Raw genomic sequence first — 16,225 nt, 5'->3', positions numbered from 1 at the left:
CTTTCTCTTAAATCTGTTAGTAACATATCCATTTAACATTTATTTTATGTTTTATGTTTATAAAATCAAAATTTCAAACAACCTAGAGTTTTATGGGACAAACTTCCTCTTCTCTTCTCTTCTCTTCCTCTATTTTTTAAGTTTGAAAACATTTAACGAGTCGGATTTTGTAGTCTAACCTTTGTTGCTAACTTCACTGTCACTGTCAAGGAATCACTCGATAAGTCTTTCTACAAGTGTCTTAATTTTTATTGTTTCTTTTAGGTCAGTTGTGATCAAATCCACAAAATGTATTTTTAGAAAACATCGCTTAGTGTTTTTGAATTTTTTGGTTTTTAAGGAATATATTTCGATGAAAAATGTGTTACTGATGCAGTATATTTAGTAAGGTTTCTTTAATACTAAATGTACAGTTTGCAATTGACTATTATAGAAATATATTTTTATTTTTAAACATATCCATTTGTCACGATGAATTCGAGATCTGTTCATATTTAAAAAAAATAAATACAAGCACGTTTTCGCAATACATTATAAATATCCATCAAGCTAAAGACGTAACAAAACAATTGTCTAAAATTAAGTAATACTGATGTTTTGTAAGGTTGAGATCACATTATTCATAGCATGTCATAGTTGCAATGAAACATCCATGACATCTGTTGTCTTTATTTGAACACCACATTCCTTCTCCGCAGGTTCCCAAAATTGCGTATTGGTCGTTACTGCATTTCTCTCCAGGTCCCTAAAATTACAAAATTATTTTTTTCTCGCCCAATATAACCCTTCGTCGTATTACCTTCGAACAGACTCTTCTACCACAGTAATTTTTGTTTTCGCCGTATGGGCAGAAATCTGGAGGAGGACTATTACATTCATCTGAGGTAAAACATCTTCTACAGGGCAGCGACATCGTCGTTCCTCTGAAGAAAAACAGAAATTTCAGTACAGGCGAAACATATGCAACCAATTATACACCGTTTTGGAATTATAATGCAAAATTTTAATTGATCAATAAAAAACGCGACCCTTAAAGTGTTATAGCATGATTATCACTTAAAATTAAATGAACACTCACTTGTCACTAAAAATAATAACTGTAATGGTGAGGACTAAAACAATGGTGGCGAAGTTGTAGGAGGGACACATGGCGTTTGCTGAAGCCGGTGTCGTAGCTCCTGGAATGGTCTGAAGAAGCTGAAATCAGACAGAAACCTTAAGCAATAATTGAGAGAACTGGAGTAAAAATAATATTAATAAATTCTTGAAACGAAAATGGAAATTACATTGTATTTGTACAAAAATTATACATTTTTTATGGGATAATTTAATTAAAAATACTAAAATGTCTATAAACAAATTTGGAATAACAATCTTTGTTTTTTAGTATTAAACTGTATCTAATAACTGATATGTTTTAATTATTTATTTAATCATACAAAGCTTTGACAAATATTTCAGGTCAGGGTTCTTTTATTTAAATTTAATAATATTTGTATCAATTAGCAGGCAAAAAATATCATGAGATATTGTACAAAAATAAATAATTGATGGTAAAACCGAAATGCAAATAATTACTCTTATCCAAAACGTATATTTCTATTCGTAAAGTGGTAGACTGGTAGAATACATTTGCTGGTAAACGATTTCTGAATTTACCTTTTCCTCACTTTTTTCACAAAATAAATTTTTAAATATTGTACTTGCACAATCTCAAACATACAAAAAACCCGTAAACTTTCGTAACACATCTAAACAACAACTTTAATTAAAATACTCTGTAATTGTATCAACAAAACTAGGAATCTAAAACCGACAATGATTTTAAAAAGCGGTATAAAATTTTAGTTGAATGTTGACGATGGGCCGGAGGATGACCGGACACTGAACAGCTGTGTCTTGTTGGCTTTCCCATCAAGACTTATTACTTATCTAAAGTCACCAATAATGAACGACTTTGATATTTACAATTTTATTTATAATCTAATTGTGACTAATAATAGAATTTTGAAACATTTAATTAGCTGCATTAGTCTGTTTTTGTTCCATTGACTCGTTCCTTTTTTCTAATACCTACACTTCTTCTTTGGCTTATCAACGTATTTTTCTTATTTATGACATTAAAAACAAACGTGATTCAGGCAACGGGAATAAATAGAAACCAAGTTAAAAACAAAATTGTAATTAATTATCAATTTCTTTATTTCCACAACGATAAGATACCCACAGACGAGGACCCAAATTTTATTTCATGGTTAATAAATAGACCACAGTGGTTGATGCACTTCGTGAAGATCGTCTGAAGATATTACGTACTCTGATTAGGTGCAACGCACGAGAATGGATACGGGCTATCGAAATTCCTTTTCACTATTTAAAACCGATACTTGTGGAACTAATTAAATGCGTTTTTTTTCTTAATCTGTACAACAAGAAATTAACTTGATACAACCACTTATTACTTAATTAATGCCGCAACATCGTAAATGCAGTTAACCATAGAGATATTTTAAAATGACCTAGTCAAGTACATTTGTTTCAGCTTTCGTAAATTGTCTGAATTCTGATTGTTGTATTTTATCACAAACGTATAAATATACACAACTTTACCCCTACGTAAAAATAATAATAGCAACAAACATTCAGTTAGAGTCAATGGAATAGTGAACATAATTGTGCACAAGACCAAGGCTGGACGTGAGCCAGAGGTAAAATTGGAAGTTAAAGTAATCGAACTAGTTTGCCAAAAAGCTTTTTACTTTACAGAATATCAGTAACCTAAGGGGTACTACCTGGGACCTTTTCGTAAAACAAATAAGAGATTAGAAAATAAAACAGAATATTCATTTACTAGAACTGCATACAATGCAGTGAAACTGTCATATTGTGCTGTGTATTTGTACAATCATTGCGAATTTATGCAAGTTACAAAGTGTTACTCCTTTTGGGAATCACATAGAATGTGCGTACAAATTTGCGGTTTGAATAAAATGTATTTGCTTATTTTATTTTTGCATTTTATATTTTTCGTAGTATTTTTCTCAAAATATGTTAGTGCTAATGTTTAATAATGATAATCTTGTTGTTGTTTAAAAAAAATAAGTTAAACGTTCCTAGAACAGGACAAAAAAACAAATCAATAATTGGAATATGATATTTTTAAGCTAATCTGGTATTAAAAGAAAATGCCAAACAAATAGATTTGTAATTGGAAAACAATTCATATTTCGTAGTATATTCTCAGTATAAGTTGGTGCTAGTGTTTAATAATGATAATGTTGTTGTTTAAAAAAAAAATAAAGGGAACATTCCTAAAACAGGAAAAAAACAAATCAATAATTGGAATATGATATTTTTAAGCTGATCTGGTATTTCCTATATTAAAAGAAAATGCCAAACAAATAGATTTGTATTAATTTCGGTTATAAAAATTTTATGTGACCACGAATAATTTTAAATTGGTGACACTATAATAATGCTTTTGAAAGCAAGGTCATCGAGATACCGCAGTTCAGAAGTCAAATAAATAACACTCACCGAGAATTATCAATTTTTTTTTTTCAAAAATATAGTGTTTAGGAAATTACATAACGGAGTGTTATCGAGAATGTGGGTCAAAATATCGGAGACACCACATTGAACAGTAGAAGAGCGATATATTTCACCGAAATTTTTTCCAACTTTCTTAGAAATTTTCCAGCATTTCTCCAAATAAATAAGAACAGTGCTGTTATAAATAGTCAATATTATGAACGTTCTTGTATTTAGAACACATTACAGTAGTAAACACAAGTTCACAATATCTTGTTTATCGTCCATTACAGTAAACAGTACAAAAGTCCAAAAAGTGCATAAATGAATAGAGATCCTAGATAAGTCCTGTGTATTTTCTTTTGTTCGCCGGAGCATCTGAAAAGCATGAAAGTACAGCTCGGTTGTGTCACACGCTTAAAATTAGCACTTAAATTCATTGATAAAATTTTAATTTCGTCTGCGTTTTGTATGCCAAAAATCACGTGGAAAACACGAAAAATGTCGCAGGCACGGCTCTGGTCAATAGCCACTAGAATTTGGCTAAGTTTAGGTCAAAGTAGCGAAAAGACGTCACAGATTGAGGAGGTGGACTGCAGAAATAATCTTCGGTAATATAAATGTATCATGCGACACCTCGATACACCAAAACAACCGTTTCTCAGTATTTTTGAGCGTAAATCTATAAATGCCCAAACTTCGTGCTAAATACGCTCGAAAGAGGACAGTAAAAAGTGAAATATTTCACTCAAAAATATACGAAGCAATGAACTGCGATAACGGAATTGGGAGCAGGAGGCGGTGTGCTTAGATGGCAACCAACAAGATACAAAATTCTTGGTTTGAAATCTTGTACGGATTAACAAAATTTTTAACTATTTTGTTACTACTTCAATTGCTGAAAGTAAAAACAAGATTTTGATGTTCTTTCAAGACATTAAAATTGTACCAATCTCAAATTCTAGTGTGTAGTTTCGTTTAATTCAGACTCTTCATAATTTGCACGAGTGCAAGCCAAATTGTGTCATTTTTCATTATTCTATTCATTATTTTACTACAAAAAGACGTCACGAACCAAATTTACTAGCTCTATTTTAAACAATATTCTTCAACTCGGCTCATTTTGTAAAATTTTGAATGTTAAAATTACATTTTTCCTTCGATTTATGAATTAATTGATCAGCAAGGATAAGTATTGTTAACGTTAATGAGAGAGCGGGAAAAAATTACTGTTGACTTCGAAATGGGAAAACTACAAGTTGTCCATTTTTCTTCAAAATACTACTTACATTAGTTGCAGATAAATTACAATGCAATTATGCTACCTAGTTGTCGAATTCACTACTAGGAAAAGAAAAACCGGCAAGATTTTTCGTCAAAAATACTTTTATATCCTTTCGTCATTCCTGTGCTTCAGGACAAACACAGGAAATGAAATTTTACTACACGAGTAGAAATTGTTTAGAAGAATAAGATAGAATAAAACTAGAAAAGAAAAACTAATTCTCTAATGCTCTTCTAAACTAATGTTTTCTTCCGGCAATAAATGTCCTCTTCCTGTTCTGTTACTTAACAACAATAACACGAAAGCCAACTGCATTAATTAATTAAAAAGTTTCTTTTTCTATTATGTATTTCGGTGTTACAATTACCATTTTGTGACACTGAGAATAGCATCCTTTCTAGTGATTTTTGAATATGGGGTTGGTATTGATAGGGAATGTTAGTTTTAAAAATGTGATGTCATTTGAATCTGAATCCATGTTTTGGATCAAAATAAACTATCAAGGGGATACGACATTTGGGAGACATTTTGAAATTTAATTTTCAATGAAATGACATTGCTTCATCAATACCAACCCAAGTCCATTAAAATAAAAGTCACTAGATTATTATTTTATATTTAAAAAAATTAAATTAATGAAGCCGAAATAGAAAAAATTGCATGTGACACTATTGTGTTATTGGTTCTTTATTAAATTTAGCTCAGAAAATACTCTATTCAAGTATCCCCCGATATTTACATTAACCTTGAAAAATTCTGCAAATTCGATTAGGTTTTCTGGTTTTCTCTCTTTTCTTTTTCATCTAAATATCTTAGAATGACCGATTGTATAATCAACAACATTTAAAAATATTTAAACATTAAATTCGAAGCAAAGAAGAGACAAAAAAAATGTAGTAGATTCAAAATTCTTTGCAGAACAATCGAAGAAAAGTTGGAATGTTTAAAACTGACACTGCAGAATGCGGAGATGCTATTTGCGTGTAAAAAGAATGAACAAAATACGTACTTTCATTTAGGCAAAAAGCCTACCGTAATGAAAGAGTGTTGGAAGATCGATGACTCAAGACTAAGAAATTTACATGAAGAAATTGTTTTCAAAAAACCGTTTTTGCCAATCTTGGCATAAACAAGACCACATTGAATGAAATTAAATGTGATCATGAATGATACAATAGTCCTTTATCATTTAAGTATTGCGTGCTTCAAGGAAGCAAAAATGAGACGAAGTCACTATTGTGCTTTCTAGTACGCAATGAAAACAGAGTTATTTAAAAAATTACTACCTCAACTCATTTTCAAACGACTATAATTTGATTTAAAATGAAAAGCGAATCTCTTTAAAAAAATCATGATCCGTTAGATACTCTGGAAAGAAGAAAGGTGCTAAAATGTAGAGAAATTATTCTGGAAAATATGCCTGAAACTTTTACACTATGTCCGCAATCTTGTTGGAAATAGATCAATGATTTATATTTTAATACTTTTTCCTTAGAGTAAAAAGAATTAGTCAAGTTATTACAAATAAAAGTGCAATTTTGCTCATATGCTGTCTACCTACAATTCTTGAAATATTGCCAGAACTGAATTTGGTGTTTTGATACATGTTTTGCCTCGTTTTGGACAACTCCCCGAGTTATAACAGCGAATTCTTTCCGCCATTTCTTTGTCAGCCGTGAGTAATGCGTCTGACTCGTCTGGTCGCCATTTTCGGTGAATTTACGACTAAAAAAATCGAATGTGCATTCTTCAGACCGGCGACAAGGAAAATGACTACATCAGATATAAATAAGCGAATCTTCGGCGATAATTTGTTGTTTGTCGATCGAGTGTTTCAACAATGACCTAATCTAGTTCATGGGAACCGCGCTGAAAAATTTTGAAAACGCAGATTAAATGTGTGTTTTCTAAATAAAAGCAACTCCCATCGTTCAGTGAAAATATGTTTACGTTTCTAAGTTTCAAAAATAATCCCCCGCATCCGAACACGCCACAGCATTATAATAAAGACGGGTCGGGTGTTTGCCAAAAGGCACGGCGTCCTGACGCACACGCGAAAAGTGGGACAAAAAAAATTCGAGAGGGGTGGGGGCCGTCCCAGAAACAAAAACATGAACAAACGTCTGCGATCCAATAAACAAATTCGCCAGTTAGCACAAAGAACAGTCGGAAGGCGACGCACGGTTGTCCCAACTCGGTTTCAAGTTTAAATTTAGTTCGAGTTAAATAGTGTTCTAGAAGTTTTCTTAGACGCGACTTTGCTTTGTCCTTTAGAGAAACTGGTTTGATTTGCTGATATGGGGATGATAACGCGGGTTCGGGGGAGACTCCGGAGTCTACACACCATACAGAAGCTCGATCCGGAAATGCGCGACGAGAAAATCGCCGAAACAGGTAAACAACACCGGTGCAATATCAAATATCAATTTCTGATTGTTGGATTGTAGTGTGTCTGCTCTCCGTTCTCTTTCTCTTGCCCTACTGCTCCAGAGGACACTCTCCTCTCTTGGTCAGTCTGGGAGGATGGTGCGTTGCAACGTACTCGTTTCTGGTCCTGCCGGTACTCATTTCGGCAAACTACAAGTACCCAGTGAGATGGTTGCGAAAACTATTTGCCAAAATACCAGGTGAGCTGAAGTTGACGATGATGAGCACACAAACAAATTTCAACACAAAGGTTAACAAACGGTTTGGTTCTTCCGCCTTTGATACGTTCAACATTGTGATTCTTGGACCAAAGTGTTTTTCTGGATGATAAAGCACTTATCGCTCGGTAAAAAAATGCCGATATATTTGACATAAACACAACCAAAATAAATCTCAAATGTAAATAAGTCATTCTGGGGTATTTTTACATCTGTAAATACGACGTAATGTTTACACTCTCTAAAATCTGTTTTTCGAATGTGTATACTCAATTTTTTTAACTTGGATCGTTTCCAAAAAATATTGTTGGCTTGTGAGCAAGTCCAATTAAACTTAACAAATTCACTTACCCTGTAGTGCAGAAGATGTGCTGCTTGAAGGGACTCGAGTTGTTGTGTGGTGGTTGATTGAAGAATCCCCATTTTTATAGTAATATCTCGCCACCGCTGCATCTTTAGCATGTCGGCGCTAGAGAATTCTCCGGTTATTTTGAAAGATTGACAGCCAGTGGTGTCGGCAAATTCAATCGTGTCGGTCACTTCTGGTAATTATAAATCATTCCCTGTTGGCTTATCTGCACTATTGTGTGAATAATCGTTATTATTACGAGTTCAATAGCAATAAATGACTTGTTTTGATTTCGAATCGTTGCAACGTAATGCTTTATCTTTCGTCTGTTAGTCTTCCAGACAAAATTGTAGGTTACCAAGTTCGTGACCTCCTCGTGAACCATTAAATTAAAATCTTTTTAATAGTCTATGTTTTATAAACTTTAAATGTCTCAGATTGTGACTTTAAAAAATCGACGACGCCACTGTTACCAACTTGTCACATTTAGTTGAGCACAAGACTTTGATGGGACAAATTAAAGCTCACCCAGATTGAGCTATTAATTTAACGATAAGAAATTGTGGCTGATGTCAGAAAATAAATTAAAAAGTGTCAACAGGATCTGCTACTTTTAGCATAAAAAATGCCCTCCGGGAGGGCATTTTTTATTTATCACTTGCGGATAAGCAATCAGTTACCAAATAACATTTTATACATTTTTTTTTAAATTAATAACATTGTCTATAGACTCGTCATTTTACCGTTTCTGATTAGTAGTTATCTGGTTGTTTTAAACGAATGTTGATAACATAATCAATGTTTTGAATTTTTTAAACGTTGATTTGTTAATTTTCTAACATTAGAAAGAGATGTGCGTGCACAGATAAGAAACTATTTTCTTTAAAGATTCATATCCGATTTAAAGAATAAATTAGGGTATTTAAATGTAATGTACAGGTTTATTCACGAGAGAATCCGACGAAAATTTTGTTATATGCAACAGAAACCACAATTTTCAATAGTTTGTAGCTTACTAAATTTATAAAAAGTAATGCTTAAATCAACGATTACTGGCCCTTATTGGGGCGTATTAAGTAATTTTTAAAGGGGTGTTAAAATTTTAGCGTCTTTTAAAATTTTAAATTTCAAGCCCTGATTGGTCAATGACCATAGCAATCTATGACAACTTAATTTAACTACCTTTAAAATTTAGCGGAGCACTTACAGAATACGCCCGATTGTCTGTCATCTGTCATATCAGTACATATAATCTGTCATGTCATGAAAAGACGGATACTATCATTTCTCATACATACAACTCAGCTGGTTCGCTTTAAATAACAGGCGAACCAGCTGAATCGTGTTTATGTGCGAGCGAGGGATTACGCAAAGTTGTACTGGTCGACTGGTCGGTACTATTTTGTCCTAACACTGGTAATAATACCTCACAAACATTAAAACGTGGATCATTTATATTTATTAAAGAAATTAAAACATGGATGATTTTAGTTTTTTTTTTTTTAAATTTGACATGAAGTTGACACCTAAATTAACGTAAATTTTTACGTTATTTTTATTTAAACACAAATAGATAACGACAACTGGAAATTGTCTTAATAAAGGCAAACTTGGATTCATTAAAAAATAAAAAGATCAATTGGTATCTACTCGTTTGAGAAATATGTTTATTTGGTTGCGTCGGGACGTTGTTAGAACCATTATTAGTCGTGAATATCACTGTATAAAAAAAATGTTCCGCAAGCTGCATTTATTTACAGACGGCGATTTACAAATAGGCAACATCCATGTTTGTTGAAAAAACTTTTGCTCATAACCTCAATAAAGAGAAAGTGTCATGAATCATGATTAATCTTATTCACCAAGCTACTTTGATTGCTAACTTATTAACGAATTAAACAAAATATCAAGTTCTAAGGGTTTCTTGTATTTTGAGTTGCATATAACGAAATTTTCATCGGAAGTCTCTCGTGACCAAGCCTATATACAATGTCAATGCAGCTACCTCTTATCGTACATATTATCACAAGTACAAGATCACTCACTACCAATATCTAATCTTGCATAATACAGAATTTAGAAGCTTTGGAAATCGAAAAAATTATTTTAAATCCACTACGGTAACATTTCAAGGTAATGATGTACGAATATATCTTTGTTTACAGTGTATTACCGTTAATCATATGTAGTAATAATAAAAATAATTGAGTTTTTTCTCGGAAACATTTTTTCCATATTTTTTTCATGTACATTTAAACATCCTCGATAAGGTAGTAAGTATAGTAAATTCAAAAAACTCCTGGAGTGTCAAAATTAAATTTTAAATAAAATGCTTGTTTTGACTGTACTTGGATATAAAAAATTTTCGCTAGAGTGTACTGACGTCAAAATTTAGTTACAAAATATATTTAGGTTATGTTTTCATTTTTATTCATTGAACTAAAAATGTTTTGAATCATTCATTGCTTCGAACACTTGAAGCGAAATGCAGCATCTAAATGAATGAGAGCAATTTAATAAAGTTTATAAAAAACACGCGACAAACTGAAAACAGGTAACAACAACCAAAATCATCCAAAATAAACTAACTTGTTTCATTTATTCAGAAGAAAATTATTTAACACTTGATTAACACTTATCTCTCCAAAATTTTGATTTGTGAATCACAAGAACGAACACCAATTCTTAGTTAACAATACTGGAGCGGCTTTGGCACAAATTTGTAATTTCTTCCCGTTATTATCACTTTTTTGTTTGTTCCTCATAATAATTTCTTATGGCCCTCTTCTCTCGCGCTAATAGAACCACCCTAGTTCGTTTTGAACTTTCCATTTTAACCCTTTTACAAAAAACACTTCAATAATTTTGCAATTTATTTGACAATGTCAATTTAAACAAATGAATAGTTTGAAAAATTTAAAAATCATAGATAACAACCGGGCAATATGAAAATAACTAGTGATTTAACCAACCTAACAACTGAAATTTTGATTTTGACAGTCCAGATGTTTATTGAATGGACTTTAGTTTGTACGCCATTTTTGGGACACCTGTATGTAAATTAATTTTTTTATTAATTTAATCAACGATTTTTTATCTTAGAAACTCTAGTTTCTTTTTTTATCGACTGTAATTACACGAGAGGTTTTTTTTTGTCCGGATAAAATTGAATTTTTTTACGATAATTTGGTTGCTTGGTAAATTGACTCCACAAACCACCAGATAAAAAAACTCGTCCTTCGGACTCGTTTTTTTATCGGGTGGTTTGTGGAGTCAATTTACCAAAAAGAAACCAAATTAGAGTTTAAAAAATGAAATTTTATCCTGGACGAAAAAATGTCGAGCGTAATTCGATGAGATAATTTAATGAATAGGTAGGTAATTATGAAAAATTGAATTGCCCATTTTACACTTCAATTTATTACAAGCTGTGTCAATGTTTATCCGATGTCAAAGTGACAAATGCATCGCGGCTTATGGGATTTTTTATACATGAATTAAATTATCTTCAAAATTATCAAAACAAAAAATACTAAAAATGAAGTAATTTTTAAAAAAATTACATTTTCTAACTGAAATCTTTTCAAATAAAAACTTGAGTGCAGGTAGCTACCGTGCAATCAACAATTATTTAGATAAAAGAGCCTTTGAGATTGGGACGTATATCCATAAATTCTCTAGAATGCATGGAAGTATTTTTGGTTGCATGTACCTGTTTCAATTTAAATTTGGAAATTTTTACCGAAACTTAACCAAACAGGCAACAGTGCTGTATGTAGTGTATGTCCATTCTCCGTTATTGAAAACACTCTTAACGAAAGTAAAATTCAATGATGAATCTTTTGTTCTGATGTTAAAACCAGTGACAGTTGTTTGACAATTATTAGCTGAGTTAGCAAAGATAAAGTTTTTTTTTAACAATTGTCAAAGTGTTGTCATGTTGGTATGAGCCACTAGTTATTTGATGGTTATGAGGTTGGCAATGGTATGCCAACCATTTTGATGTGAAGTCGCTTGCGCTACTGAAGCCTAAATTTAAAATAAAAAGTAAAATGAGTTTCCGAAAGGATCTTCACGGCCCTAACATCACGATTAGATTATGTGAAAAAATGCAGACTGAAAACCATGCTAATGAAAGAAATTTGCAGTAAAGCTCCACATGTTTGATGTATTTTTTCAGGATCTTTTACCAAACCCCAAACATTTCTCTAAAAAATCTCTTTTTTACGTTCAGTCGACAGTTGTTTTAAAAATTCTTCATGAATTTGACAATTTTGGTTGTTTCCTGAAAAGAAAGACAACAAAAAAATATTGAATCAGATTCTGAAAATGAATGAACTGAAATAAATTCCCATTTTCCTGTTTAGCTGTACACGTAAGATGACGAGTCTGATCAGGTAAAAAGGCATCCCAAAATACATTTTTTGTTCGACACTGTCAGAATTTAAGAATTTTCTCCTATGTGAACGGATTTTGATAAATGTGATAACTTGTCAAAACGAAACGTCAAGTTAATTTTAAAGATTTTAAGCGATTTGGAGCCTTTAAGGGGGTCGTCGAACAAAAAAACGTTGTATTCAACTCGTTCTTATGTAAATTGGACTTTTTTGGCACTCGTGGGCCTTTAAAACGCTCGTTTCACACGAACACGAACACACGAACTCGTTAAATAAATAACTATTTACAAAGCATTCATTGTGTTTTGGTACCTATTTATTATTAGTTTGAGAGGTATATCTGTCAATCTGTCATTGCATTTTCGTTCATATTTATATGCCGTGTCAAAACCAATAGTAGCTATTTGAAAATGTTTTCGAACGATGACAGAACCGACATGATCCTACTTACCCATTACTTTTGCGATTTTAACTACTTATTAAATCATACTTAGTTGAGAGAGGTATTTTTCTGTCAGAACTTCATATTCATTAGGCTGACGTTAAAAGCTATCTATGTTTTATGTGCATTACGATAACGTAATAGGAATCGAGACAGCTTTATAAATTGTATTTTGGTTGGTATTTTTACAAAGCTCGTCATGTTATGTGAATAACCCCGTATATGTTCAGTTGCATTTTTTAGTATCATTATCGTCTTTATTTCTTGTCTTTTGTTCTTTTGATATAAAAATTACTTACTTGATCGACGGAGATTTTACGATACAGGTGACACTGTCAAAGTGATAACCGTCCCTTATCTAAGTAATTGTTGATCGGAAGATATTTTGGTAAGGAACAAGTGGTATGTTACGACAAAAATTATAATAACAAATCAAAACACCTTGTAAAATTTCTTATTTTTTCACAACTTCCTTGAGTTTTTTGTGTTTTTAGATTATGAAATATCAATCATTAATCTGAAGTTTGTTTATTTATAACTATCTTCCTAAAAGAATGCACTTGGAATTTAGATGATATGGACAAATATTTAATTTTTATCTCCTATTGGTTCTTAGTGCAGTCTAATTGCATAATAAAAATTGTTTATCAAAAAACATTAAAATATTTATTATCTACTTCATTATATAAATAAAATGATTTCCAAAAGCAAATATTTTAATGAAGCATTCCTAATTGCTCCTAAGGCATTAAAAAAGGTAAAAAATAATCACGTTGGTCAAGGACTGTCGTTTATCTTTGCATACCGCAGTTAGAATAACTTATAAATTCTTTTTTAATTAATTTTATCATTTACTTGATTATAATAATTGTGCTAAGATAAAATTTTGTACAGTGTGTTATTATTTAATAATGGAAAATATGTCAATGTCATGATAGTGGAAATTTTCTTCTTAATGTATTTTCATTTTATAGAAATTTTGAATGATTCCAACGTTTAAGCTATTATTCAATAATAAATTAATCAATAGATCAATAATAATTTGCCAGTCACGAATAAACCAAAGCCATCATGATTTTATTTCAATGATATCCTACAACGCCAACACAAAATTAGTTTTTATTAAAACCGAATTAAAATGACCTGGAAGACATCTCAAGTTGTGTAGCTTTGAAAACATAATTTTTGGCAATCGGTTTGAAAAATCTATCATATTTATGCTGTTGCCATGCTAAAGTTCTCCGACTTTCTAAATATAAATATGCCATTATCAAACCTATTTACTTTTAGTTCAATAAATAACCTGATACAATGCGGCAAATAAATTATTAGATCTATATTTTTTTCTTATTTGACACATGAATAAATGAATAAACTGATTAACGAGTTCTACGGTGACATTTTTTATCTAACCCGTGAACAATATTTTGTCTATGTCTAGATAAACCCCTGCGCGTGCATCGTGTGATTAATTTTTGTTTTTCACAAGTGTGGAGTTACATAATGAAAATGTCAATTTTCAGGCGTACAACGCCGGAGAAATGCCTAAATTTACAAAATCATAGCTGAATAAAATTAGTTTAACACAGACATATTTATATTCCCGGCAGCTTAATCCGGCGCTGTTAGTCTCCTTGATACTCAAAGGAATTTAAAATAAAAATAACTGATCCAATTATTACAGCGTGCAATTTCCTGCTAGTTAAAATATGACGGCTGAAAGCTCGCTTTAACATTACCACATTTAGTGCTTTCTGTCCTAATATCTTAAGTGAAATATTTAAAGTAGTACAATCTTAGGTACAATCCGATAATCTAAAATTTTCAAATAATAATCCTGAGAATTTTTCAGCCCTGTTGAAGAAATGGTCAGGTCCAGTTTGGTCCTTTATTTGTAGAGTCTATTCCCCGCTGGACAAATGTGAAAAGATGTTTATGAAAATGACAAATTTATCAAACTTGGCCACACAAGTAAGTACAAATTGGTGCACTGAAAAATTGGTCTTTACCTGGTTTCATTTTTCAGTTGGTGTTCTTCATGATGTGTGATCGCGTGTTGCTGTGCTCTCTCGGTGGCACCAACTGTCCTCAAAAGAAGGTAACAGGATTGTATTCTCTGATGTTCTACAACGTCATCGCGTACTGTGTCTCCTACATCAAAGAACTGATCGAGAAAGAAGATTGGTCGGTAACCGTAAACATGACCCAGCACAGCAACATCAAGCACGTGGCAATGTCAGCAACCAAGATCGTCCTCGAGTGGACCAAAGCCATAACCTTCATCATCACCGTCACCTTTATGCTGCTCGTCTTCGGCCTGGAGCAAGGCCTGGAGCACTATCAACCCACCCCTTTATACACCTTCGTCACTTGGACTTACTACATGTGTACCGAAAAAGTCTTCATCGAGTTGTTTCCGCCGTTCCTGGTTTTCATGCGCCTCAAACAACTTGAAGCTTTGGAGGCGCTTTACGCTCCCGTGATCTTGAGATATTACACTGTCAGTGTCGCTACTATCTTGGTGATCTTTTTGTGTTTCTACGGCCAAGTTAGATTCACTTCTATCGCCTTTTATTTAACTGTTTATCTGAGACTGAAAGATATGGTCGCGAATTGTTTAAAAAATTTGAGAAATGAACAAGCATTGTTGGGACAATTCCGACATGCCACGAATGAGGAAATTGAGAACTGTGATGATGTTTGTGCCGTTTGTTTGAGTCTTATGGAAAGAGCGAGGGTTACACCTTGTCACCACCTGTTTCACGCAAGTTGTCTCAGGCAGTGCTTGAGCGCGTCACAGAATTGTCCCATGTGCAAAAGGGAATACACATTTGTGCATTAGAAAACTGTGAGGCTATTTTTCAAAGTATTTAAACGGCGGGTGAAGAGAGGTGGTAACATATAGCTTAATTTTTTGTACGTAAACTAGATTAGGCAAATTAGAATAGTTTTGCTACATTTATATTGTATTTATTTATTTAATCTAATTTATATTTTGTATGTGAATAAAAGGATGTAATTGGTTAATAAATATTTTTTTTATAAAACTAAATAGTAAAACCAAACTCCATTAGTATTTCTCATACAAAAACTTCTGTGCATGTTGCAAAAATGTTTTTAATATACAACGTGTCTCAGAAATAAGTATATGTATTAATTTTAACCAGTAACAGATCTCGTCAAGAACAACAAAATTGTTATGTACCATTTTTTCGAAATATAATTTTTTCATTTCAGTACATATTTTATTTTGCCTCTCATTGGTCGGCCAATGAGCATGTCGCGTTTGGTCCCAACTTTCCGATAAATACGGGACGCCGACCGAAATTCGTTCAGTTTCGTTCACGCTGTAAACTTTTTCGTTTCGTTCTCTCCTCTCCTCTTCCTCTACAAAATAAGATTACGGCTCCGTAAAAGCGATCTGGACAAAAAGACGATGCTTTTCTTCGAGACCACCCGGCTCTTTCCAGAGTTTCCGGTACTCTCAATATGTATAATACTCAACGCAACAATAAGCATTCGGAAAACTGCAATTTGCATTGAAAGTAATAGACGTCAGTTTAAACATTTAAGAAA

The 16,225-nt window shown here is 32.4% G+C and overlaps 2 protein-coding genes across 2 annotated transcripts; one reads left to right on the top strand and one right to left on the bottom strand.

Moving 5' to 3' along the window:
- Positions 1 to 360: 360 nt before the first annotated feature.
- Positions 361 to 7,949, bottom strand: LOC138123505 (uncharacterized). The gene is made up of 4 exons (XM_069038266.1): positions 7,813 to 7,949; positions 1,079 to 1,197; positions 800 to 923; positions 361 to 745 (listed from the first exon to the last, which is right to left on the bottom strand). Exons 1-4 carry the CDS (start codon positions 7,921 to 7,923, stop codon positions 617 to 619), a joined length of 483 nt encoding a protein of 160 aa, XP_068894367.1. The 5' UTR covers positions 7,924 to 7,949; the 3' UTR covers positions 361 to 616.
- LOC138123495 (RING finger protein 145 homolog) lies at positions 6,849 to 15,885 on the top strand. The gene is made up of 4 exons (XM_069038255.1): positions 6,849 to 7,210; positions 7,264 to 7,443; positions 14,502 to 14,620; positions 14,676 to 15,885. Exons 1-4 carry the CDS (start codon positions 7,114 to 7,116, stop codon positions 15,489 to 15,491), a joined length of 1,212 nt encoding a protein of 403 aa, XP_068894356.1. The 5' UTR covers positions 6,849 to 7,113; the 3' UTR covers positions 15,492 to 15,885.
- The last annotated feature ends 340 nt before the right edge of the window (positions 15,886 to 16,225 follow it).

Source organism: Tenebrio molitor, chromosome 2, assembly GCF_963966145.1.
Source record: "Tenebrio molitor chromosome 2, icTenMoli1.1, whole genome shotgun sequence".
NCBI classification, from domain to species: Eukaryota; Metazoa; Arthropoda; class Insecta; order Coleoptera; family Tenebrionidae; genus Tenebrio; species Tenebrio molitor.
This window is presented reverse-complemented; position numbering and strand designations above follow the sequence as displayed.

What these genes read in the sequence shown, in the direction of transcription:
- LOC138123495 (XM_069038255.1), top strand. Translation starts at nt 7,114, where the DNA reads ATGGGGATGATAACGCGGGTTCGGGGGAGACTCCGGAGTCTACACACC. An exon ending in CGAGAAAATCGCCGAAACAG is followed by an intron (nt 7,211 to 7,263) that starts GTAAACAACACC and finishes GTTGGATTGTAG; the next exon opens with TGTGTCTGCTCTCCGTTCTC. An exon ending in TATCAAACTTGGCCACACAA is followed by an intron (nt 14,621 to 14,675) that starts GTAAGTACAAAT and finishes TTCATTTTTCAG; the next exon opens with TTGGTGTTCTTCATGATGTG.
- LOC138123505 (XM_069038266.1), bottom strand. Translation starts at nt 7,923, where the DNA reads ATGCTAAAGATGCAGCGGTGGCGAGATATTACTATAAAAATGGGGATT. An exon ending in GTTATTATTTTTAGTGACAA is followed by an intron (nt 924 to 1,078) that starts GTGAGTGTTCAT and finishes GTTTTTCTTCAG; the next exon opens with AGGAACGACGATGTCGCTGC. An exon ending in GTAGAAGAGTCTGTTCGAAG is followed by an intron (nt 746 to 799) that starts GTAATACGACGA and finishes TTGTAATTTTAG; the next exon opens with GGACCTGGAGAGAAATGCAG.